This window comes from Pogoniulus pusillus, chromosome 5 (genome assembly GCF_015220805.1).
Source record: "Pogoniulus pusillus isolate bPogPus1 chromosome 5, bPogPus1.pri, whole genome shotgun sequence".
Lineage (NCBI taxonomy): Eukaryota > Metazoa > Chordata > Aves > Piciformes > Lybiidae > Pogoniulus > Pogoniulus pusillus.
The window spans coordinates 6504004-6528242 of NC_087268.1; the positions used below are offsets into that span (position 1 = coordinate 6504004).

The following is a 24239-nucleotide window of genomic DNA, read 5'->3' on the forward strand; positions in this document are numbered from 1 at the left end:
TCTCCAACAAACCTCTTTATTTTGTGGCTGGCTCGTCAGCACAGCCGTGGAAGGCTCAGTGGCAACTGCTTCAGCATCTGTGGGGGGCTGAGTGGAAGGGGATATACTCGTGGAATTGCCATACAGCTCACTAATTTCACTTACACTGACATAGCCCTAAAAGGAGGAATTGAGAAGTTAAAAGAAGCAAAAGCCAAAAGGCGTGCAAGAGTATTAATGTCTCTAGTATGATGAAAGTTAGTTCAGCGCGATACAGCCAAATATTTGTTATAACTGAAACACTTCATGAATAAAATTGTTCAGCTTTTCAAATTTTGAATACCTGGATTCTGAGAACTCTTCATTTAATGCCAAAAAAACCCATTTGTGTAATCAAAAAGCAAATGTACATGAAGTGACCAAAAGACTTTACTAAAATGTAAATACCCTTTAGAAATCATGTGGCTCTTCCTTGGGAAAGAAGATTACAGGGGAAAGGAAGAGCAAATCTTATTTATCCATTTCATGTCTATTTTTTTTTGTTTAAATAAACCTTTATTTAAATAAAAAAACCCTTGCCCTGACCTTTTTCTTGCCTAACAAATAAACTAGTTTGTGTAAAACAAATTACTCATAGAATTGAGCAGAATTTACATATGGACAAGCCATTGCTACTCTATAAATTATGCTGACACAACACCTCCTCTTTGCATTGCCTGGAAGTTGCTTCTAACTTCTGTGTGTTACCAGGTGACTCACTTAAGATGCTGTTAGGGTAAGTCATTCCTATTCACCTTTTTTTTTTCCCCCTCTTTGCAATAAACAAACCTGAGGCAGCAGACTGAGGAAAGACAGACATCAGTGTGCTTCTACCTGCAGAGAGGACTTGGAATCATAGAATCAGTCAGGGTTGGAAGGGACCACAAGGATCATCTAGTTCCAACCTCCCTGCCACAGGCAGGGACACCCTACCCTAGATCAGGCTGGCCAGAGCCTCATCCAGCCTGGTCTTAAACACCTCCAGGGATGGGGCCTCAACCACCTCCCTGGCCAACCCATTCCAGGCTTTCACCACTTTCATGGTGAACAACTTCCTCCTCACAGCCCGTCTGAGCCTACCCACGTCCAGCTTTGCTCCATCCCACCCAGTTCTGTCACTACCTGATATCCTAAAAAGTCCCTTCCCAGCTTTTTTCTTGGCTGCCTTCAGATACTGGAAGGCCACAATAAGTTCACCTTGGAGCCTCCTCTTCTCCAGACTGCACAGCCCCAACTCTTTTCAGCCTGTCCTCATAAGAGAGATGCTCCAGAGACTTATGCAGGTAGCTTTCAAATATAATGGCAGAATACAAAGACTGCATGTGTTTTGGTATTAACTGGGCAAATGTTATTTAAAGATTAACACATGGATTTGAATCCATGCTGTATGGGATGCCAGACTACAATGACAAATGACCTAACTTTGTATCATAGAATCAACCAGGTTGGAAGAGAACTCCAAGATCATCCAGTCCAACCTAGCACCCAGCCCTAGCCAGTCAACTAGATCATGGCACTAAGTGCCTCAGCCAGGCTTTGCTTCAACACCTCCAGGGATGGTGCCTCCACCACCTCCCTGGGCAGCCCATTCCAATGCCAATCACTCTCTCTGGCAACAACTTCCTCCTAACACCCAGCCTGGACCTCCCCCGGCACAACTTGAGACTGTGTCCCCTTGTCCTGTTGCTGGTTGTCTGGGAGAAAAGACCAACCCCCACCTGGCTACAACCTCCTTTCAGGTAGTTGTAGACAGCAATGAGGTCCCCCCTGAGCCTCCTCTTCTCCAGGCTGCACACCCCCAGCTCCCTCAGCCTCTCCTCATAGGGTTTGTGTTCCAGGCCCCTCACCAGCTTTGTTGCCCTTCTCTGGACACGTTCCAGTACCTCAACATCTCTCTTGAATTGAGGAGCCCAGAACTGGACACAGCACTCAAGGTGTGGCCTGACCAGTGCTGAGTACAGGGGCAGAATAACCTCCCTTGTCCTACTGGCCACACTGTTCCTGATGCAGACCAGGATGCCATTGGCTCTCTTGGCCACCTGGGCACACTGCTGCCTCATCTTCAGCCTACTATCCATCAGTACGCCCAGGTCCCTTTCCTCCTGGCTGCTCTCCAGCCACTCAGTCCCCAGGCTGTAGCACTGCTTGGGGTTGTAACCACTGCTGAAGTAATGTGATACAAAATGAGTTAGAAATAACTCATATTTCTAACATCAAGATGGTAAGCTGCTTGCAAACTGAGAAGGTGCTGAAGGGGCTATATTTCAATTACCCTACCAACACACTGACATGCCAGGATGCATACTAAAGTAATTCAGTAAGAGATGCCACAGGCTGCTGTAGTATCTCTCCTTTTTAAAATGCAGAAATTTGGGAATGATTATAGAAGGCAAGTTGAAAAAAATCCACCAACCTGCCATCAGCATAATTTTCACTGCAATTATGCTAGTCAAAGTAGATATACAACTCTTGAAAATGAAGTTTTATATGCTGTAACCACAACACTCAAGAAATTAGGAGGTGAATCTTAACTCTGATATTGTCTGATTAACTGAGAAGGAGTTTGGGCTATATACTAAAGTTCCCCTCTCAAAGTTTGTGGCCATATTACTGTAAAATATAGTTGAGTGTGAATAAACATAAAACTTGCTTAACTATCTTGCAGCAGCAGCATACTGGCAACCAAAACTTGGCCAAGTCTATGAATGCAATATTGTATTCATTTTTTTTAAGAGGATAAAAGCACTTTCACCATTATATGGAAAGCATTCATTCAGATTCAAAACTCCAATGAGGATTCACTATGCAGTTAAAAACCCCAAAAAGCAAGTAACAAATGCCTGGTCTGTGCATTAGCTCAGACCCCTGTTACATTAGATTAAAGAAAAAAAATCGAGTTCAAGTCAGATTAGGCATCCAAATAATTCTGCCAATGCTGGACTTTTAAACAGCATTGATTATCCTCACCTAAGTGTTATCCTCACTTACTTAGGTGCTAGGATAAGCATCCTGCATCTTTCCAGGAGGTCATGTTACTTTCTATTGCTGTGCACGCAGGGCATAAGCTGCAGGGTGGATGGCAGAGAGTTACAAGTGTGTGCTTTGCTGAGGAGGGGCTGGGAAACACTGCAACGTGTGGTGAAATGAACGCCTGCGTGCAGGCAACTTGCTTAAGCCTATTGTGCCACTTGGTGCCTGATTTCTAAAGGTGTCAAAGCAGAGAAAAATTAAGTTGGACTGAGGCAAATACAACATCTGTCAAGAAAAAACCACTTATTTTATAGGACAGGGCCTATGGGGACACTGAGTATGAAACAGCAAACCCATGCTGTTGTGTTTCATTTGCCTTGCAGTAAGTGCTAACTGACTTAACTGTGGTGAGCAGAATGGCACTGCTGAATAATCTGATTCAATAAAAAGAGTGTCAGGCTCACTTCATGTTCTTGTGTTGTGGTTAGACAAACCATTAGGTTCTTGTGTTGTGGTTAGACAAACCATTATGTAGACAGGAAGATAAAAATCAGAGATAGAGCCCACTGTCCACTAAGAGAATAAACAGATACATCTCCAAATGAAAAAAATTAAGTTTAGACTTGCTAGATGTCCTTGTGGGAGGTCAGATGTCCAGGTCAGAACTCAACCTAGGACACTGAAAGTCTGCAACATGGCTTGCAGTAAGGAGAGATGCCCAACCCCCAGTGGCACCTCCTCTAGTCCACCCAGGTTCTTGAAGGCCAAACAAGCAAAATCACACCTTCCAGGTACTGAAAGGACATGTGCTTGCTTTAGACTGCAAGAGCCCAACTTCCCACAGTGACACCTGCAAAATTAGATGTGCCAGACCTTGTCCAGGGCTTCAATGCAAGTAGATCTGACAAGTCCAGTCAGACCTCTTAGGCAGAAGTTAATGAAGCAGCCATAGATCACTGTCGGCACGTTTTAAATGCTGGATTTTCCACTTCTCCATTTGTAATTTTGTGTTTAGCTGTGGATTCATTGAGCAAAACCCAATCTGAGTTAATGCTAACACCATATGTGCTGAGTGAATCTTTGCAAGGGGCTGTGGCTTACCTGACACTGACCTTGTGGATTAAAGTGCTACTCTCAGAAGCCATCAAGTCTTGACAATTCCAGGTAAATTCTGGGTTTTTTTGTGCATTACCCAAATTCACCCAGCTTTTATCAGCAAAGAAGTATGTGATGCCTTTAACTATTCAAAGCAGTTCAATAAATAACACCATAGAATTCATACAACCACAACAATGCTTTTTATAAACACCAAAATGTGCACTTGTCATGCTTTACCACAGAGCCTTGGAATAGAGTATGAGGGGAGGCAGTGATGAAACCTACAATGCAAAAATACGACTGAACTGCCTTTGTACTTGACTAGAGTTATTTCTGGACCTTAATCTTCTTCCCTTCAGTGAAATGTAATTGTATATTCTGAGAAAAATCAGACACACATACATAACCCCCACTGTTTTTCCAGAGCAAGAGATTAAAGCAACACCAGACACAACAGGGAAAATGTCAAGAGACATTTTTGCTCACCCATGCTTTTGGAGAAGTTCATGGAATAGCTTTACAACAGTAATTTCACCACAACTCAAAAAAAACCCCAAGTATGAATACTGAAGTGCTTTGGTATGAAGAGGTATTAAAGATTACTTAAGGTGAAGTCAAAAGCTGTGAGTCTCTTTACCTCTTTTAGACTTTTGGGACTGACAGGAAATCCCTTTCCTCTAGAAAGCATGGAATATTTCTTTTCCAGATTACAGAGATTCTCTTTTTCCTGTTAAAATCAGATATTTCATGTGAAATACCAACAGCTATATAATGGAAACAAAGGATAGCCATTTTCATAACCATATAAAGAAACATGCTGGGACAAGAGGCTAGAAGCTGCACAGCAGAGCTTCAGCTTCATCCAGTTACTGCAAAACTGAACAAGAAATTGAGGTACAGAATGAACAGACAGTGAAAGACTTTATTAAATAATCACAGTCAAACGACATGGGTCTTGTTTCAGTGTTTTGAAAATACTGATTCTACTTCATCTATTCACTATTTCTCTTACTCCTAAAAGTAAAACCTAAAACAGACATAAAGGGCTCGTGCCAGCTTATTAACCAGGTGTTAGCTGATGTTCAGTTGTATATCTGGCAGCCTAGTATGGGCTATTACAAGCCCAAAACCTGAGCTCTCAGTGCACAGTTCCAGCATCAAGACAGGACTGCACAGGCTTCTAGCTTCCAGCACCTGGGTGGGTGCCTGTGGTTGAGTCCTCTGGAAGAGGGACACCTCTAGAACTTTCTCCATTATCATATGACTCTCTTAGGAAAACTGCTAATTAACAGCAAAAATTGTGATGTTTTAAAGGTTAATGGATACAAACAACGTTTGTCACATTATCACCTGTTTGCTACCTTCTGCAGAACAGATGTTTGTCTTGTGCTCTGAGTTCTTCTATTATACCAAATGCTGTTCTACTACAAGATAAAAATATTTGAAAGACAATAGATACTTACCCTTTGCAGCATCATTATTAAGTTGTTTTTCTCTTTCACAAAATGATCTTGTTCTCTTTGTGCTTGTTGGACAATATGATTGGCTTGCTTTTTGAGAGCAGAAATCTTTTCCTAGTATAAGAAGAAAATAATTGTCATTTACATCCTTTCATTTTCAAAGCACAACCTAGAGCAAAGATCCTGTTTGTGAGAGTTCATTCATTTATATGAGGGAAGCAGTGGGAAAAGAAGCTTTTGCAAGACAACTCTACTGAAAGAGACAAATAAGATTTGGACAATAAATAGAGAATTTATTCAATAGGTGAAACAAAAGAATAATTGCATGTGTTCTTTGAGAATATGGTGGCTAACATCCATATACTGGATAAAATTGGTTTAGAAATGCAACTCCCCATCTCTAGAAAACTGGCATGTAATTGGTTAGAGACAGGACTTTTGCAACTGATTTTTAAAATGAAGATATTTTCTTAGTTTGCAGTTCTGATATTATCTTAGTAAAATAATTTGACATCAGCACTAATCATGAGCATAACACAACTGCAGGTTTGGCCAAAGTGTAAAAATCTCCTCTCTTAAGGGAGAAAACACAACACTTTGGTACTTTCTGTAGCAAGCAAACGGAGTTAATTTTCACATGCAAATATACAAACATAGCAGAGAGTTTTAGAGCACAGAATTTTATTGATTCGCTTCCTTTTGGAGAAGGAAGTCTGATTTTATTCTGTGTGGGGTATTAATAGGTCATCATCTTTGCTCTGCTTCAAAAGCTTTTTCAAGGAGGAAAGCTTTGCAGGTTGTAGATCTATTTCATCTCCTTTTTGCTCAGTGATGAAGAACAAATGAACGCAGAATGAGTGCTTTTACCTTTCTACTGACGATGCTGCGCTGATACTCAGCTACTTCACGCAGGAGCTGCTGTGTCAGATTTTCTTTCTCTTCATCTAATCTGCTTTCATGTTCAAGCTGCTGAAATTCCAGATCTTCAAAGTGTTTGCTTTCTATGTCCAAAAGATCAGCATCCTAAGTGAAAAAAACAAGTAATCATACTGTCACTGACACCAGAGTACAGATACTTTTGAACACACACACACACACATTCCTCAGTCAAAAATGGTATTTACACATCTCACACAACAAAAGCTCAATGCTTTTAATGACTTACTGCTACACTAAGAGTGTGGTTTCTACATCACTCCTACTGTCCACACCCTGTGCTGAGAAAGGTGAAGCACCTGCACGAAGAAGGAGCTGTTTTGTAGCCCTCTGAGCAAACTGGAGCCTCCTAAGGAGTAAGCAGACTCTGGCCGGGCAGATCACTCTGATGTAATCTAGCCATGACACCACCAAAACCTGAGCCCATTTCATGAAGTTGTCACATGCCAAACTAGGAGAGCATCTGCTTATCAAATGCAGCGACCCAACCTTACAGGAAGGGCTTGCAGGAGGTTCTTTAGGGGTACCCAAGGAGTTAGGTGTGGCAAACTGACACCAAAATGACTGAACAACCACAGACTAATCACAGTCATGCAGATCACTTTGATTATACACTGGCTCCTAAGGCAAGTGAGGCCAGCAAGAAAGCTGAAGAAAGAGTGTGATATAAGGCTAAAGGTAAGAGGAGAAGAGTGTCAGCACACCACTGGAACTTGGAGTTAGTGCCCCCAGTATTCCCAGTGACTGCCGTTTCACCTTTGTGCAGGCTCAGTTGTGGACACTCACTGATGTCTGAGCCACAGCATCCTGCTCCAGAAGCAGGCTGTCACGGCTGTTTAAATGCAAAGAAGAGGCAGCAGAGAAACAGTAGACAATCTTGCAAGGCAATGCAGTTTCTGAACCAACCAGAAAGAACAGAAACTACCATCCCAGTCACACCGGGGATTCAGCAGCACACTGAATTAACTAACGTGGGAATACACACGCAGGTGAAGGAGTCTGAACTGTCGTTAGAATTTCTTCTGGTCTATTTCAAGCACCAGCACTGTGCACAAGTACCAGAGAAGACAAAACATACGTGGGGCTGCCTGCCATCAGCACACTGCCGTTTGCTCAGCAGTGATGCCCAGCCATGTGCATTGCTCAGGCAGAGGCTGATCGTGGATCGCTTGCTCCCTGTGCAAAGACACAACTCATGACCTAGTACTTCCACCTTGGCCACTAGGTGCATTAATCTACTTTTCTGGGTTGCCCTGGGCAAGGAAAAAAACGTGGCTGAATGAATGCTGCAGAAAAGACCTGAGAAATGAGAATACATCTGCCTTTTTGGCATGAGAACTGAACGCTCATCTTTCTCCTGCAACGTCTGTGTACTCATAACACAAACTCCTACTTACAGGTTCCAGAATTGTATAGAAAAGGGTGGTTTCAGTATTAAATACTAGAGCTCACTAAACCAGGCCCATTGTACATGTAACACAAGATAATTTATATCCTGTAAGCAATTTCTTATCTTACAACAATGAAATCTTAACTCCTTTTCTTATTTCACCCCAAGCCAAATATTAGTGAGTGAGGTAAGCAGACATCTCTAGGAAGGCACTCAAGCCCAGGTTTCCATGTATCAGGGGAAGACACAGGATGTTGAAACTGAAGAATCCAAGTTACTATATGAAATAACAACATATTTTCATCATTCTCCAAAGATGTGCCTCTCACTTGCAGCAAATAGTGAAGGCAAAAGGCCTGGGCTAAAATTCACAAGCAGTTACTTACAGCTCCAATCAAACCTGCCATCTCCATCACTCAATACAAAGAGAAGGACTTGGCCTGAGCCACGAAAGTCAATAAATTCAGGCTATTTTGTACCAGATTAGTTGCTACTGAGGCAGAGGAACAGATTAGGGCGATGAAGATGGTGAAAGGCCTGGAGCACAAACCCTATGAGGAGAGGCTGAGGGAGCTGGGGGTGTGCAGCCTGCAGAAAAGGAGGCTCAGGGGTGACCTCACTGCTGTCTACAACTACCTGAAGGGAGGTTGTAGCCAGGTGGGGGTTGGTCTTTTCTTTTCCCAAACAACCAGCAACAGAACAAGGGGACACAGTCTCAAGTTGCACAGGGGAAGGTATAGGCTGGATATTAGGAGGAAGTTGTTGCCAGAGAGAGTGATTGGCATTGGAATGGGCTGCCCAGGGAGGTGGTGGAGTCTCCGTCCCTGGAGGTGTTCAAGAAGGAACTGGATGAGGCACTTGGTGCAATGGTCTAGTTGACTGGCTAGGGCTGGGTGCTAGGTTGGCCTGGATGATCTTGGAGGTCTCTTCCAACCTGGCTGATTCTGTGATTTCAGAGAAGGTAATTGATAGCCAGAAAGGCAACTGGCAGGCAGCTGAGCTCATAAACCACTATATTCTTGTGAGATGCAATATGAAGCCTTCATAACCTTCACTAGGATCCTACTGAGCAGTGTAGCTTTTGTAGGAGGATAATCGTCCATGGTAAAAGTGTACATTGTTACACCCAGTGTACTCCCTCCCTTTCACTAAAATCAAGAGACATCAAACTATTGTCACCTGTAATCTGTTAACAAACAAACAAACAACAGACATGATCTTCCCATGGGCCTGTCTCGTCTGTAAAAGAGTAGAGAATTTTAGCTGAAGACAAAGCTAAATTCCTAGCACTGAACAGTGCCTTTGCACCTATTTGTTTACTCCTATCTCTATAAACCCAAGCAGCACATGAGAACAAATAAGCTTTGGTGCTTTCATACTAACGCTGAAGGATGGAGTGTGCTAATTAACTTGAAATAAGCCATCAGGAAGATCAATACTTTCTCTCAGGTTCCAAGAGTCTCCAATGAAATGTCCCAGAGGAAGAGAGTATATTCACTGCAGACACCAGGAAGCATTGTGCCAGTTTTTAACTGCCACGTCCCACCCAGACCCACCCTGCAGCAGCTACCACAGTGAAAATGGTTGCTTGATTTCTCGGGCACAAGTTAAGAAGTTGCTGAAGTCTTGGAGATGAAGCATAAAGGAATTCACCACATTCAAACCTTCTGTGTTGGCAGTCTCAAGTTGTGCCAGGGTAGGTATAGACTGGATATTAGGAAGAAGTTCTTCACAGAGAGAGTGATTGGCATTGGAATGGGCTGCCCAGGGAGGTAGTGGAGGCACCGTCCCTGGGGGTCTTCAAGAAAAGCCTGGATGAGGCACTTAGTGCCATGGTCTAGTTGACTGGTTAGGGCTGGGTGCTAGGTTGGACTGGATGATCTTGGAGGTCTCTTCCAAACTGGTTGATTCTATGACAGTCTATGACAGTAAAGTAGCACCACATAACCTGCTGTAGAGTCAGATATCTATTTCATCCTGTACCAGGCTTATTTGGGGGGAAGAAGATAATTTTTGTTTTGGGGAGGACCTTTACAGTAATTTCATAGCTGCTGCTATACTTCACAGCCACGTGAGATCTACCACACACTGACTCAGCGACAGCTTCTGCTGCGCCAACCACACCAGCCACAGCTCACTGTCCATCCATTCAGCCTGGAATAACATACAACAGGACTAACTTGACACTTCTCTGCACCTCCACTTTTCAAGTTCTGTCCTACTCTGCATATCCAAAATCATTGCTCAGACAACTTGGAAGAATTGAATAGAACTTAAAAACTGGAACCAAACAGATTTCCTGCAGCCTCTTAGTGGTCAGCAGTGAAAAGGGGTTTAGTAGCACTCCACAGCAACTGGACTGCAGCTTCATATGAATTAATACCTTAAGGTTTGCAACTCCATGGGAATGGCTCAGTTACCTCTTTAATATGTATTTTTATATATATATATAAAAAAAAGCCACCAAACAGCTTACAAAAAATACTTCAGTGTCTCAAAACCAGCAAACTTCTCAGTACAGAATGATTTAATATTGTTATTTCCAAAGCCAGACTATTTTCTCTTTGGAAAAAAACCCCCAAACAAAATTCTGCAAACAACTCAAAATGTAAAGAAGGTATCCTATAAATCAGAAAAGCCTTTCTTTCTTCTTCTTCTGCCTTTTTTTTTTTGGCATTGCTGTTAGAGAACTTATGCCTGACATAAAAAGCTCAAAACAGAAAAAAGAAAATTAAGAAATAAAAATCAAAGCTGACTTTCAGATGGCTTCTGTGATACTGAAGCTTTGAAAATTTGTTTTCCCCCTACTTAAGCTAAATATATTTGTGCTGTAAAATCTACTGTTGTGGGTTAAGTTAAATATTTGCTGCTGTTACTCATACCATGCTGCCATCATACCAGCTTCAAACTGAAACTCTTGTTCCCCCACTCTTCACTTACACATAGCACCTCCTGCTCCCTGCCAAACCCTCACCTCGCCCCTACTCCCTCCTTTCACTCTGCCTAAACAGCTCTGCTCTACCACCACTGTTTTCATCCCCACCCCAGAGCCTGGGGCAAGACCATCAAACAGCTAAAATATCACCCAGAAAAGCTCAGCTCCAACAAGGACACACACCCAGCACCCATGCATGCTATAGCAATGGTCATTGATGCCAACCCTAACTAAATGATCTTTCAGGGTCCCTTCCAGTCCCTAACAATCTGATTCTCCACCACACCTCACCTTCCTAAAGCAGTCCCTGCTCCCCTCTGCCCTTACCTGCTTACCTCTCACTCTGCCCAAAGAGCTTCTCTTCTCCACCACCATTCTTACAGCCATCTCAGAGCCCAAGGCAAGAGCCTCAAACAGCTAAAATACCCTACAAAAGCAATCAGCTCCAGCAAGGACACACACCCAGCACCCGTGGAAGATGTTGGACATTGCAATGGTTGCTGAGCCTAACCCTAACAGCCGGGGGGCCACCAGGCCCCCCGGCCTTTGAAATCCTCCACCAATTCACCCGGTGCACACCATGGGCACTCACCAGGGACGCCAGGCAGAGGATCCCTTGGCCCACAATGGGCCTAACTTGGGGCTTCTGACCTTCTGGGGCAGAATATAAAGGGGAGTGGGCAGGGAGGGCAAAGTGGCTGCACCTGGGGTGGGAGGAGACTCCAACAGCCAGCTAATGGCAAACGGCATCACCTGGTGGCATCTGATGTGTTACCATAGGAAACTAATTAAATGGTGATTGATTGATTACAAGCACAGCAGATGATAGCAATACCTCTAATCAAAGCTGATTACATAATGCCCAGATCAAATAGCACAATGAAGAGATGTATTTGAACAAATCATGCTGGCTAAAGCACCTCATTTAACTTATCTGCTGAAGGGGGCAATGCAGTGACTGACAAAATATCCTCTGTGTTAAAAGAAGAGATGTTCAAGCAAAGCCTGGCTGAGGCACTTAGTGCCATGGTCTAGTTGACTGGCCAGGGCTGGGTGATAGGTTGGACTGGGTGATCTTGGAGGTCTCTTCCAACCTGCTTGATTCTATGACTCTATGAAAGTGCTGGCTGGAGCAAAGTATCATGGGGCTTGAAGTTCAGATTGTAACATGGGAGGCTTCCTGTTTGAGTTGTTGCTGTTGAGTTCTGGGTTTTGGGAGTTGGCTCTTTTCCACTGGAATGGCAGCAGGACAGGGAGGGATAAGGGAGTAGATCCCTGGCTGGGGTTTTTAGCTCACTGCTTTCTGCTTGCTGTTGCTTTCTGCTGTGCTTTTTCTGCAAATAGGGTAAGGTAATTGGGCATTGCACTGTTATTATCTGATTTGCTCAGTAAACTCTTAATTCTTTATCTCAGCCTGGAGATTTCCTTTGTGTTACTTTTCACTCACTTCTGTGCTGGGGGAAGAGACAGGTGGGTTAACCCGTTTACTGTGTGCTGACCTGTTACACTCACTTAACATTAATGAACACTAAAAATCTTTCCACAGCAGCTTACTGTATCTACACAGACAACACTGTATTTGGTTGCAAATAATACAAAATAAAATCAAGCTGCATTTAGACTGTAGGGAAAAGTTATTATACCAATGTGCAGCTGTTGAAAACACAGAAGTAGAAGAAAATAAAGCTATTTTAATAAGCAGCATGATTTTCAGAATGAATTCTTAGAAGCACAGTTGAGGCTAACAGCTCAGTTACATAGTGAAAAAGAAGTTATCCAGCTGGTGAGGGGCCTGGAACACAAACCCTATGAGGAGAGGCTGAGGGAGCTGGGGGTGTGCAGCCTGGAGAAGAGAAGGCTCAGCAATGAGGGTGACCTCATTGCTGTCTGCAACTACCTGAAGGGACACTGTAGCCAGATGGGGGGTGGCCTCTTCTCCCAGGCAACCAGCAACAGAACAAGGGGACACAGTCTCAAGTTGTGCCGGGGGAGCTATAGGCTGGATGTTAGGAGGAAGTTGTTGCCAGAGAGAGTGATTGGCATTGGAATGGGCTGCCCAGGGAGGTGGTGAAGTCACCATCCCTGGAGGTGTTCAAGAAGAGCCTGGCTGAGGCACTTGGTGCCATGATCTAGTTGATTGGATAGGGCTGGGTGCTAGGTTGGCCTGGGTGATGTTGGAGGTCTCTTCCAATCTGGTTGATTCTAAGATTCTATGATTTTCACTGAGACAGCCACTTACAGAGGAGGAGTGCACAGCAGGACGGAACACCAACAGCTGGGAAGTGCTGCTGAAATGGCTTATCCCCTGACCAAAGCTCAACCCCTACCTTTGCTCACACAGCTAACAACCTATGCTCCATCATCCAGCTAAATATCACGACAGCTTCCACGCTGCCCAGCAGGCCTAAGATACTAATGACAGGCAGGTAACCCAAAGCTTTCAAAACATTCAAGACAAAATGCTTTCTAATCTGCCTGTTTGCCACTGTGCACATTATCTGTTACAAGCATCCCACAGAAATACCATAACCCTTGTGACTATTTCCAATCACAATTTGCAAAGATGTTCGAGCACTGGATACTTAAACAGAGTATGTTAAGAAAAGGGGGAAAAAAAAGAGGAAAAAAAAGAAAGAAGAAAATCAACAGGGAAAAAAAATGAGTGCAATCTCAAAACTTGCTACTGACCCTCTTCAGCTGCTGCTGTAATTGTTCCCTCATGGACTCAGGGCAATTATCAAGCTGCGTCTTCTGCTCGGAGTAAAGCTCCTGAAGCCTCTCTAGTTTTTCCCTCTCAGCATCAAGTTTTAATTTTTCCTGAAGCATGAACCAGAAAATAAACACAATTACCTTCAAACCCAAGCAGTCATTAGTGATTATGATAGTCTGTGGCAAAGCTTTAACAAATAGTTGAAGAATGCAGGTCAGAGACAGAAATCTGTTAGTTGAAATGCAGCGCTGGGATGCAAAATGACTAAAACAAAACAACTGTTTTACTGTGGTGATTAATTCTCTCCTTCCTCACTGTTTTGGACTCATGCCTACATGATGCTGTTAAAACCCACTGCCTAAACACTCATCTCACCTATGGACACACACACAGGGGCTGGAAGGGACCTTGAAAGATCATCTAGTCTAACCCCCCTACCAGAGCAGGTCACACAGGAAGGCATTCAGGCGGGTTTTGAATGTCTCCAGCAAAGGAGACTCCACCTAGTGAAAGAAAAATAAATGAAATGGAGGTAATTGTAGCCATGGTAGTGAGGTGACTGAAGAAGAAAAGAAAAAATGCAAAATGGATGGAAAATTACTGTAGTTTGTCAGTGAGGGGAAAATGGATCTTGCGAGGAGAATAAATTACATGGCTATGTGCCCTTCTATAGCACCTTCAGCAAGCAGTGGGGAAGAAAAACAAAGAACAAAATAGAGATTTTAAAGAAAGAACTTTGGGCCAGGAATTCCTGTTGCAGCAGAAACACCAAGGAATTTAGCAGATTTGTTTCAGGATACATGAACCTCCTATGTGATCCACTCTAGGTGATCCTGCTCTAGCATGGGGTTTGGACTAGATGAACTTTTGAGGTCCCTTCCAATCCCTAACGTTCTGTAATTCTATGATTCTGTGAACAGCAACCTCTTCTCATTGACCAAAGGGACCTCCCTGGTCTCCTCCAACTAGCTCAGCTTTCCTCTGGCTTCACACTGCTTCTAGGCTAGGGTTAGGGGCAGTCACGTTAGGGTCATTAGGGTGAGAGGCTAGGAGTTAGGTTTAACCTTAGGTTCAGGCTTAGGGGTTAGAGTGCAGCCATGAAGGTTAGGTGTCTAACAGCCTCTAACTCAGCAGGCTGCTTTTTCCCCTCAAAAACCTTTTAATTTTGTTGTAATAAAACACTACATGATTTACTGTGCAGCACTGCTCCATCGACTGGCTGCAGATCACTTAGATCCACCTTCTAGGCTATTATTATTCTATGGAAAAAATATCTGAGAACCAATAAATCAGAGCGCAGAGAATTTTCCCAATGTCTTCTGCTTTCATCTACATTGGCCAGTGCAGCAAATGCATTTTCTTCAGCTGAGCAATTAATAACTGGAAAAAACCAAAATGCTTGAGATGTCAGGCGTAAATAACCAGCTATGCCCCTGAAGCCCAGCTCTCTGCTACCTTCTAGAGTCACACTGGCATAGTTTTCTTTTCCTTCTTGTTCTGTAGTTATTCATCTCCTCTCAGATGGTCTCTACCTCTCCTTAATACTAAAAAAAAAAAAAAAAAAAAAAAATCACAGTATCAGCCCCAAAATTTTAGCTTACTCTTTTGGATGCTCCAAGAACAGTTGAATTCTGTCACAGCATCCACCCGTTTGTCTGCTTTCTGATTCCAGCTATTAACATTAAAGCCAAACACAAGGCTCAGCAGGTGCTGTGTGATCAGGTCCTTAGTAGCACACATGGCACAGGCCATAGAGAAGGAACTTCTTTTAGCATACAGTACTTGACATTTCAAACTGTGGGATGGTCTTTCCCCAAAACCTTCTAGAACTATGTTGCTCCTGACAAGGCTCTCAAACTCTCATGCACACTAGAGGCACATTTATGAGTTGCCTGCTTCCTTTGCAGTTTTACCTCTAAAGAGCAGTAAGATCAGGGGCTGGAATTTCTTTTTCCCAGTGTTTAAAAAGAACAGCAGGAAGCATTCTCATTCAAGCCCAGTGACGACTGAGTTCCCAGCTCTGTTATTTTCACTGACACATGCAGCTTCACGTCTCATACCATCAGATAATCAAAATGATGAACACAAAAGCTTTTATTATTTTTTAAGCTTGAAAAAAAGAGCAACTGAGCCAGCATTACCTGAACCTCCTGTACTAGCTTCTGTCTGACAATAACAGCAACAGGGCTCAGAAATATGGAGGAGGTAGCATGTGAAACATGCACAGTGAGGGAGTAGCATTCAACTCTGGAGAGGTCACCTCTAGACCTTTGTCCCTATGAAATCCCATTTGCTGAGTCATTAGGGCTGGGTGGTAGGTTGGACTGGATGATCTTGGAGGTCTCTTCCAGCCTGGCTGATTCTATGATTCTATGATTCTTTCTTCCAACAAAGGAAATCTATGAATAAACTGGGAGTACACCTCCTTGTAAACCTTATTGTCCATTTACCATCCAACCTACGGTCTGCCACCTTGTTTCTCACTTCCTTTTCTGCCTATCCAGCAACCTAAAGCAGCAAGGACTTCTCTGACCTTAGCTGCAGTATCATGCCTCTGAAGCTATTAATAGCTCTCTAAATGTCTATGTGCTGCAACGAGCATGCTTGTTCATTAATGAGCAAGTCAAATTTCCAGTGTGAGGAGACATCATCAGCAAGTATAAAGCTTCATGAGAATCCTGCCAGAGATCCTGTTACTTCCCTCAACGAATTAGAAATCTGTTCCTCTGAGACTGAAAGTGATACTCACCTGGTCTATTTATAGCATAGGAAGTGCTAACATCCCCCCAGACTGGCTCCTTTCAAGACATGAACTCTTCACAGGAAATATCCCTTTCAGCAATGAGAGGCATTATGTGGTTTGCAGCTGTGGAGGCTGAGTTCTGACGTCTCAGGCTGTGCAATAGTAATTTGATAAATAAATGGATACTCTGATTTTCTTTTTCTTGCAGTCTCTTCTACAAATGGACCAAGGCAAGTTCTTTTTGGAGGGAAAAGGCTAATAACTCTGCCAGACAAGTGCAAGATGAAGCTGAGGTAGGCCTACAGCTGACTGCAGGCAGTGGCAGAACTGTTGCAGAACCCATGGGCTCCAGCTGCTCATCCTCATTTAACCATATCATCTTGTACTTGTTGAACATTTCTCTGCAGACACCTGCTTCCCAACCCCAGCACTGACTCTGAAGTTGCATTAACTGCAGTGTGCCTGAAATGGTAACAATCTGCTTCCAGATAAAAGAAGCAGAGCTCAGTAGAGGAGGCTCAGGGGTGACCTCATTGCTGCCTACAACTACCTGAAGGGAGGTTGGAGCCAGGTGGGAGTTGGTCTCTTCTCCCAGGCAACCAGCAATAGAATAAGGGGACACAGTCTCAAGTTGCACAGGGGAAGTATAGGCTGGATGTTAGGAGGAAGTTCTTGCCAGAGAGAGTGATTTGCATTGGAATGGGCTGCCCAGGGAGGTGGTGGAGGCACCGTCCCTGGAGGTGTTCAAGAAAAGCCTGGCTGAGGCACTTAGTGCCATGGTCTAGTTGTCTGGATGGGGCTGGGTGACAGGTTGGCCTGGATGATCTTGGAAGTCTCTTCCAACGTTGTTGATTCTATGATTCTATGATAACATCTGACCTTAGCCTGCTGCCCAACTTACCCTATGGTCTGCCTCTACATACATGTTAAATAAACCTGCCGTCAGCAGGATATAGAGCAGGCCTGCCCTCGTGTTTGGTACTGCTGGGACACAGCTTGGATCACTTTTGGAGGATATCTGAATATGCTGAAGGATAGCAGTAGGGAGAACTGACTTGTGACACTGTCCACCAAGAGCTCAGAGGTAGCATGCCAGCAGAGCACCGTGGTATGAACACAAACCGTAAGCAATTAACACGGGTCACAAAAGGAAATCAAACCTCAGATCTGGTAGAACTGATTTGAAGGCAAAGATTATAAGAAAAAAAGAATACCCAGCACATCTCCTAGAGGATGAGAACACAGAAGAGACAAAAGGACAGTTTTAAAGACAATCATAGCTCCTACAAGAATGGGAACGACAGAAAGAAAGGAGACCAGTCGCTTCAGTGTTGTCTGCTGTGGTTAGGGATACGTGATTGATACTACTGCTTTAAACCCTAGCAAGTCCCTACAGTCCTTCTTGCAGAGAAGTTCTGCCTTTCAGTTTGTCATTTGTCACATTCTACTACTGCAGGCAGGCTAAAACTGTAGAGCAGCCTGTGTCTGCATGTAAATATGCATCATAAACTGGTAGACTGCAGAAATGAGTCTAAGTAAACGTAGATTAAACTGAAAAAGCTCAAAAATCCAGTCAAAAATTGGGGACACACACACACAAGACACCAAAACCCCCAAAAAATCCAGCACAGCAAGAAACTTACTATTTTTACTAGGTCACTATGAAATGAGTTGTACGGTTAGGCAAATCAGGCTCAATGCAACGTTCCAACCCCACAGCTCTGTGTGCGCACACAGACAAAAACCCCACCAAAACCCAACCAAAAGATGCCCACCAATCCAAAGTATGTATTATTTTCAGAAACCTCAAAGAAATCTAGCAAGCCATGAATGAAAAACAACCCTCAAAATTAATAAATGCCTTGCCATCCAGCAGGCTCTTGTACTTCAAATGTTCCAGTCTCAAGTACTCAAGAATCTTCTCAATCCACCTCCTCTGCAAACTATCCTGTTTTAAGGTAGCAATATCCCATTACTCACACCAAGCTTCAGACATGCACACTCTTGTTTCTCAGTATGGAATCAGTCAGTTCCACAACTCTCACAGGACTCTGAGAAGAAGGACGTGCAGTCAGAAAGTTCTTCCCTGAGAGAGTCATTGGACACTGGAATGGGCTGCCTGGGGAGGTGGTGGAGTCGCCGTCCCTGGGGCTGTTCAAGGCAAGGTTGGACATGGCACTTGGTGCCATGGTCTAGCCTTGAGCTCTGTGGTAAAGGGTTGGACTTGATGATCTGTGAGGTCTCTTCCAACCCTGATGATACTGTGATACTGTGATCTGATCTTCATGATTTCACCTCTAGCCAAACTTTATTCATTTACACTCCAAAAGAAAATCCTCCCTCATCTCCAAAGCAACCTGCTGCCAAAGCTAGACATGGAGGAGAAAGAGCACACTACAGATATTATTCCTTTCTACTTGGAAACAGAGTGATGCTACAGAGTTTGCCATTCATGGCAGACTGGTGAGGTTCCTGCTGACTGGAAGAGGGCAAACATAATGCCCATCGTCAAGAAGGGAAAAATGAATGACCCTGGGAACTACAGAGCAGTCAGTCTCACCTCTGTGCCTGGCAAGATCATGGAGCAGATCCTCCTAAAGGCTCTGCTAAGGCAAATGGAAAACAAAGCAGAGGTGATTGGTGGTAACCAGCAATGGCTTCACCGAGGGCAAATGATGCCTGACAAACCTAGTGGCTTTTTATGGTGAAGTCACAGCAACAGTGGACAAGGGAAGGGCAACTGACATCATCTACCTGGCCCTGAGTAAGGTATTTGACTCCATCCCACATGACATCCTGGTCACCCAGCTGGAAAAACATGAACTTGATGGGTGGAGCACTGCTGGATAAGGAATTGGCTGGATAGTTGCACACAGAGAGTGGTGACCAACGGCACAATGAACACCTGGAGACCAGTGCCAAATGGCATCCCTCAGGGGTCAGTGCTGGGACCAGTGCTGTTTGACATCCTTGTCAGTGATATGGACAGAGGAATCAGTGCACCCTCAGCAAGTTTGCAGATGGCACCAAGCTGTGTGGCACAGTCAACTTGCTAGAGAGTAGGGATCCATCCAGAAGGACCTGGACAGGCTGGAGGGGTGGGCCTGGGCCAACCTCATGACATTCAACAAGGCCAAGTGTAAGGTCCCACACATGGGTTGCCACAATCCCAAGCACAGATACAGGCTGGGTGGTGAATGACTGGAGAGCAGCCCTGAGGAAAAGGACCTGGGGGTCTGGGCTGATGAAAAGCTCAACGTGAGCTGGCAGTGTGCATGTGCAGCCCAGGCAGCAGCTGTGTGCTGGGCTGCATCAAGAGCAGCGTAGCCAGCAGGGCAAGGGAGGTGATTCTCCTCCTTTGCTCTTATCAGACCCCACCTGGAGTACTGTGTGCAGTTCTGGAGCCCCCAGCACAAGAAGGACATCACAAACTGTTGAAGTGAGTCCAGAGAAGGGCCATGAAGATGATCAGAAGGCTGGGGCACCTCTGCTATGAGGACAGGCTACAAGAGCTGGGACTCTACAGCTTGGAGAAGAGAAGGCTTTGAGGAGACCTTATAGTAACCTTCCAGTATCTGAAGGAGGCCTACAGGAAGGCTGGGGAGGGACTGTTTACAAGGTCTTGTAATAACAGGACAAGGGGTAATGGGTTTAAACTGGCAGAGGGGAGATTCAAAGTAGATGTTAGGAAAGGGTTCTTTGCAGTGAGGGTGGTGAGACACTGGCACAGGTTGCCCAGGGAGGCTGTGGATGCTCCCTCCCTGGAGGTGTTCAAGGTCAGGTTGGATGAGGCCTTGAGTGACCTGTTCTAGGGGGAGGTGTCCCTGCGTATGGCAGGGGTTGGAACTGGATGATCTCTGAGGTCTCTTCCAGGAGAGTAAGTGGAAGAGCAAGAAAAATTACTTTAACAACTTGCTGAAAAAATTGGGCTAACTCTCACCAGAGATCTGTGAGAAAACAGAAAGCAGGCTAGGAAGGAGTTACCTGCTTTGCAGTGACTGAAAGGGGCAAACAGTGCATCAGAGAAAAGTATCATAGTATCATAGTATCATCAGGGTTGGAAGAGACCTCACAGATCATCGAGTCCAACCCTTTACCACAGAGCTCAAGGCTAGACCATGGCACCAAGTGCCACGTCCAACCTTGCCTTAAAGTGCCCCAGGGACGGCAACTCCACCACCTCCCCAGGCAGCCCATTCCAGTGTCCAATGACTCTCTCAGTGAACAACTTTCTCCTCACCTCGAGTCTAAACCTCCCCTGGTGCAGCCTGAGGCTGTGTCCTCTTGTTCTGGCGCTGGCCACCTGAGAGAAGAGAGCAACCTCCTCCTGGCCACAACCACCCCTCAGGTAGTTGTAGACAACAATAAGGTCACCCCTGAGCCTCCTCTTCTCCAGGCTAAGTGTCAGACCTCAGACCTGTCGACTCTCCCAGTACTCCCACAAATAAGCATTTCCAGTGGTATGGCCACTACAAACCAGACTGCACACAACTCTACCTAAAAAAGCACTGCTGAGATGAAACAGACCCTCCTGTGCATAAACTGTGCATGCTTTTCCATGTACAGACTACTCTTTCCTGCACTCCTTGACCCCATGCAGGACCAAAGTATAAAACTTGTCATGATTTAGTGGTTTGTCACTAAACCCTTGTGGGTTTCATGAAGCCATTAGGAGGAAAAAGCCCAAATAGTATGATAGAAGTTCTTTTCATTGTACAATGATCCCATTTATTATGATCCTCTGATAATAGACTCCATACAGTGATGGCAACTGTATGAGAAAACTCAATGGTTTTGTTTCACATGCATGCATAAAGCTAATGCCAAAAAGCACTTAAATTCAGAGTGAGCAATTCCAATGCTACAAAAAAAAACCCAACAACCCAACAAAGAAAGCACAATAGGTGTACACATTAACTTGTCCCTAAGGCAACTCATTTTTTACTTTTTTTTTTTTTGCTTCCTAAGCTCCTTCCTCAAACATTTCAATGTGTTGTCTTGGTGAACATATGGGAAAAGCAAAGGATTCTAGAGCACTGGTACTTCATGAGTGTAGAAGAGGAAATAATAACCCAATGCAAAAGAGTTCAAGTGATGAAGTCTCGCACAGCATTCCACATCCAGATGAAAGGGTTTCTCTTTGCAGTACAATCCATTCTGCTGTTTCCCTCATGACTGTTTTATGAGAAAGCTTGTGAATTGGGATTTTCCTCCTTGAGTCTTCATAATGATCTTTTTCCTCACTAGTGCAGCACTCTCTGTCATATATTTGTACATGGATACAGCCAGTGAATGCATACACTCCTCAGAATATTTCATCTTAGGAATCTCATCTCAAGGAGGCTACTGATGTTACAGACACAACTCATCCACTTGTTTACACCTTGCTGGAATGCAATGTAACCAGGAAAGAGTTAAAAGGCTATCAGGCATAATTTTGTTGGATTAATCAGGAAAAAGAAAATAAATCCTGATTTTGTATTTTGAATCCAGAAGAGAAAGAATTAAGAAGAGACCAGTAATATATTTAGTTTTCATGGCTATTGCCCCTCTTCATGTGGCTCGTCAGACACTCGGCTTGTTCCTTCACTCAATTCTTGCAAGTCTTTGCTGTACTAATTCAGCAAAGAGGTCAAGCTTCAAACGTTTTGACTTGTCTGAGATATTCTGTCAGTGACTGAGAAATATTTCACAAAAGCTTGCAGCCAAAATAAACGTATTTAAAAAAGTTCTCTGCTGCCAGCTGCTTCTGCTTTCTGCTCTCAAAGAGGGACAGCAAGCCTGGGTTAACAAAACGAGTCCTAGAGTACCTATGTTCAACATCACAGTATCACAGTATCACCAAGGTTGGAAGAGACCTCACAGATCATCAAGTCCAACCCTTTACCACAGAGCTCAAGGCTAGACCATGGCACCAAGTGCCACGTCCAATCCTGCCTTGAACAGCTCCAGGGACGGCGACTCCACCACCTCCCCGGGCAGCCCATTCCAGTGTCCAATGACTCTCTCAGTGAAGAACTTTCTCCTCACCTCCAGCCTAAATCTCCCCTGGCACAGCCTGAGGCTGTGTCCTCTTGTTATGGTGCTGGCCACCTGAGAGAAGAGAGCAACCTCCTCCTGGCCACAACCACCCCTCAGGTAGTTGTAGACAGCAATAAGGTCACCCCTGAGCCTCCTCTTCTCCAGGCTAACCAATCCCAGCTCCCTCAGCCTCTCCTCGTAGGGCTGTGCTCAAGGCCTCTCCCCAGCCTCGTCGCCCTTCTCTGGACACTCTCAAGCATCTCAATGTCCTTCCTAAACTGGGGGGCCCAGAACTGAATGCAGTACTCGAGGTATGGTCTAACCAGTGCAGAGTACAGGGGCAGAATGTCCTCCCTGCTCCTGCTGACCACACCATTCCTGATGCAGGCCAGGATGCCACTGGCTCTCTTGGCCACCTGGGCACACTGCTGGCTCATGTTCAGGCAGGTATCAATCAGTACCCCCAGATCCCTCTCTGTCTGGCTGCTCTCCAGCCACTCCGACTCCAGCCTGTATCTCTGCATGGGGTTGTCGTGGCCAAAGTGCAGCACCCTGCACTTGGAGCTATTGAACCCCATCCCATTGGCCTCTGCCCATCTGTCCAGGCGGTCAAGGTCCCGCTGCAGAGCCCTTCTGCCCTCCAACTCAGTCACATCACCATGACACAAGGCAAAGGTTCTCTAGAAGAAAATGAATAGCTTCCCTGTCTTAAAATGCAGTTTAAAGTTTTGCATCAATAATTGTTTTGAAACTCTCTGCCAAACCTGCCATTTAGCTAGGGTTACCTCCCACAGCACTTCTGCTGAATTCATCACTCATTTTCAGGTGGTGCTGTTTGTTCACACTCTCTGATCTATTCTTTCTCTCACTGTGGTGTTACTTTCAGTCTCGTGCTTTAACTTGGAGAAATTAGGCCTGGCAAATAATTAGGCATCCTCCTTCATGTGCTGATCTGTACATTTGAAAGTTACACAAGGAAGCAGTGCACAAAGAGAAAGTACTCCAAAATCTGGATGACATTCAGCTGAGCAAATACAGCTTCCTCCAGTCTCCTTATATATGAATGTCAAACCTGAACTAAGTCTTGTGAGTGGAGCATCACTGAGAAGACATCACAATTAGGGTTGGATTTGATGATCTTAAAGGTCTTTTCATACCAAAACTATTCTGTGATGTTTTAAACAGCACCAGACACGTGAGGTGCTTTTCCATTGGAAACAGCAACATCAAAACAAAAAAACCCACAACACCAAATTTGCATGTTTCTGTTGCAAACTACAGCATGGATGAGGCACTTAGTGCCATGGTCTAGTTGACTGGCTAGGGCTGGGTGCTAGGTTGGACTGGATGATCTTGGAGGTCTCTTCCAACCTGGCTGATTCTGTGATTCTATGATCATTACTGCACACCTACTGACAAAAGCCACTGCTGTGGTAATGGCAGGGAGTGGGGCCTGGATGGCAGGGAAAGGGAGACGGTTTGCCTGCTTGCTTGCTTCTGGGCACTACCCAGCTTGGCTCTCTCCAAAGCAGGCTGCATTCACTGTTATTTTGTCAATGTGAATAGCAAAGCTCTGTCTTGGGGAACTTCAAGTTTCATCTACCAGATTTTGTTACTGGACTGTCCCTGCCTCACTGAGATTTACAATTAATAGCTGAGGTGCTGCTATTCAGGTATGATGTCGGTCATCATTTTCTGTGCATAAAGCCAAACACATAAACGTGGTAGTTAAATAAACAAAAGGGACAATTATAAACTACCTTCAAGAAGGATGGCCATGGAAGTAAAGTCACATGTTCCCCTATACATTAGCATGATTTCTGACACAGCTGAAGGCCCAGGCTGTGTCAAACAAGAAAAGACTGGATGAGGCACTTAGTGCCATGGTCTAGTTGATTGGACAGGGCTGGGTGCTAGGTTGAACTGGATGATCTTGGAGGGGTCTTGCAACCTGGTTG

General features: G+C 44.5%; 1 protein-coding gene across 9 annotated transcripts in view; it reads right to left on the reverse strand.

Annotated features, from left to right (window-relative positions):
- Window positions 1–24239, reverse strand: part of PHLDB2 (pleckstrin homology like domain family B member 2) — a 78455-nt gene that overhangs the window by 21896 nt on the left and 32320 nt on the right. For 6 of the 9 annotated variants that reach the window (XM_064143114.1, XM_064143113.1, XM_064143110.1 and 3 more), the window contains exons 7-11: window positions 13496–13624; window positions 6414–6569; window positions 5550–5660; window positions 4724–4813; window positions 13–156 (exon numbers count right to left, since the gene is read on the reverse strand). In XM_064143114.1, the coding sequence (XP_063999184.1) occupies window positions 13–156; window positions 4724–4813; window positions 5550–5660; window positions 6414–6569; window positions 13496–13624 (630 nt within the window). The remainder of the gene's footprint in view (window positions 1–12; window positions 157–4723; window positions 4814–5549; window positions 5661–6413; window positions 6570–13495; window positions 13625–24239) is intronic. The other 3 variants (XM_064143111.1, XM_064143116.1, XM_064143115.1) reach the window with 2 other exon arrangements.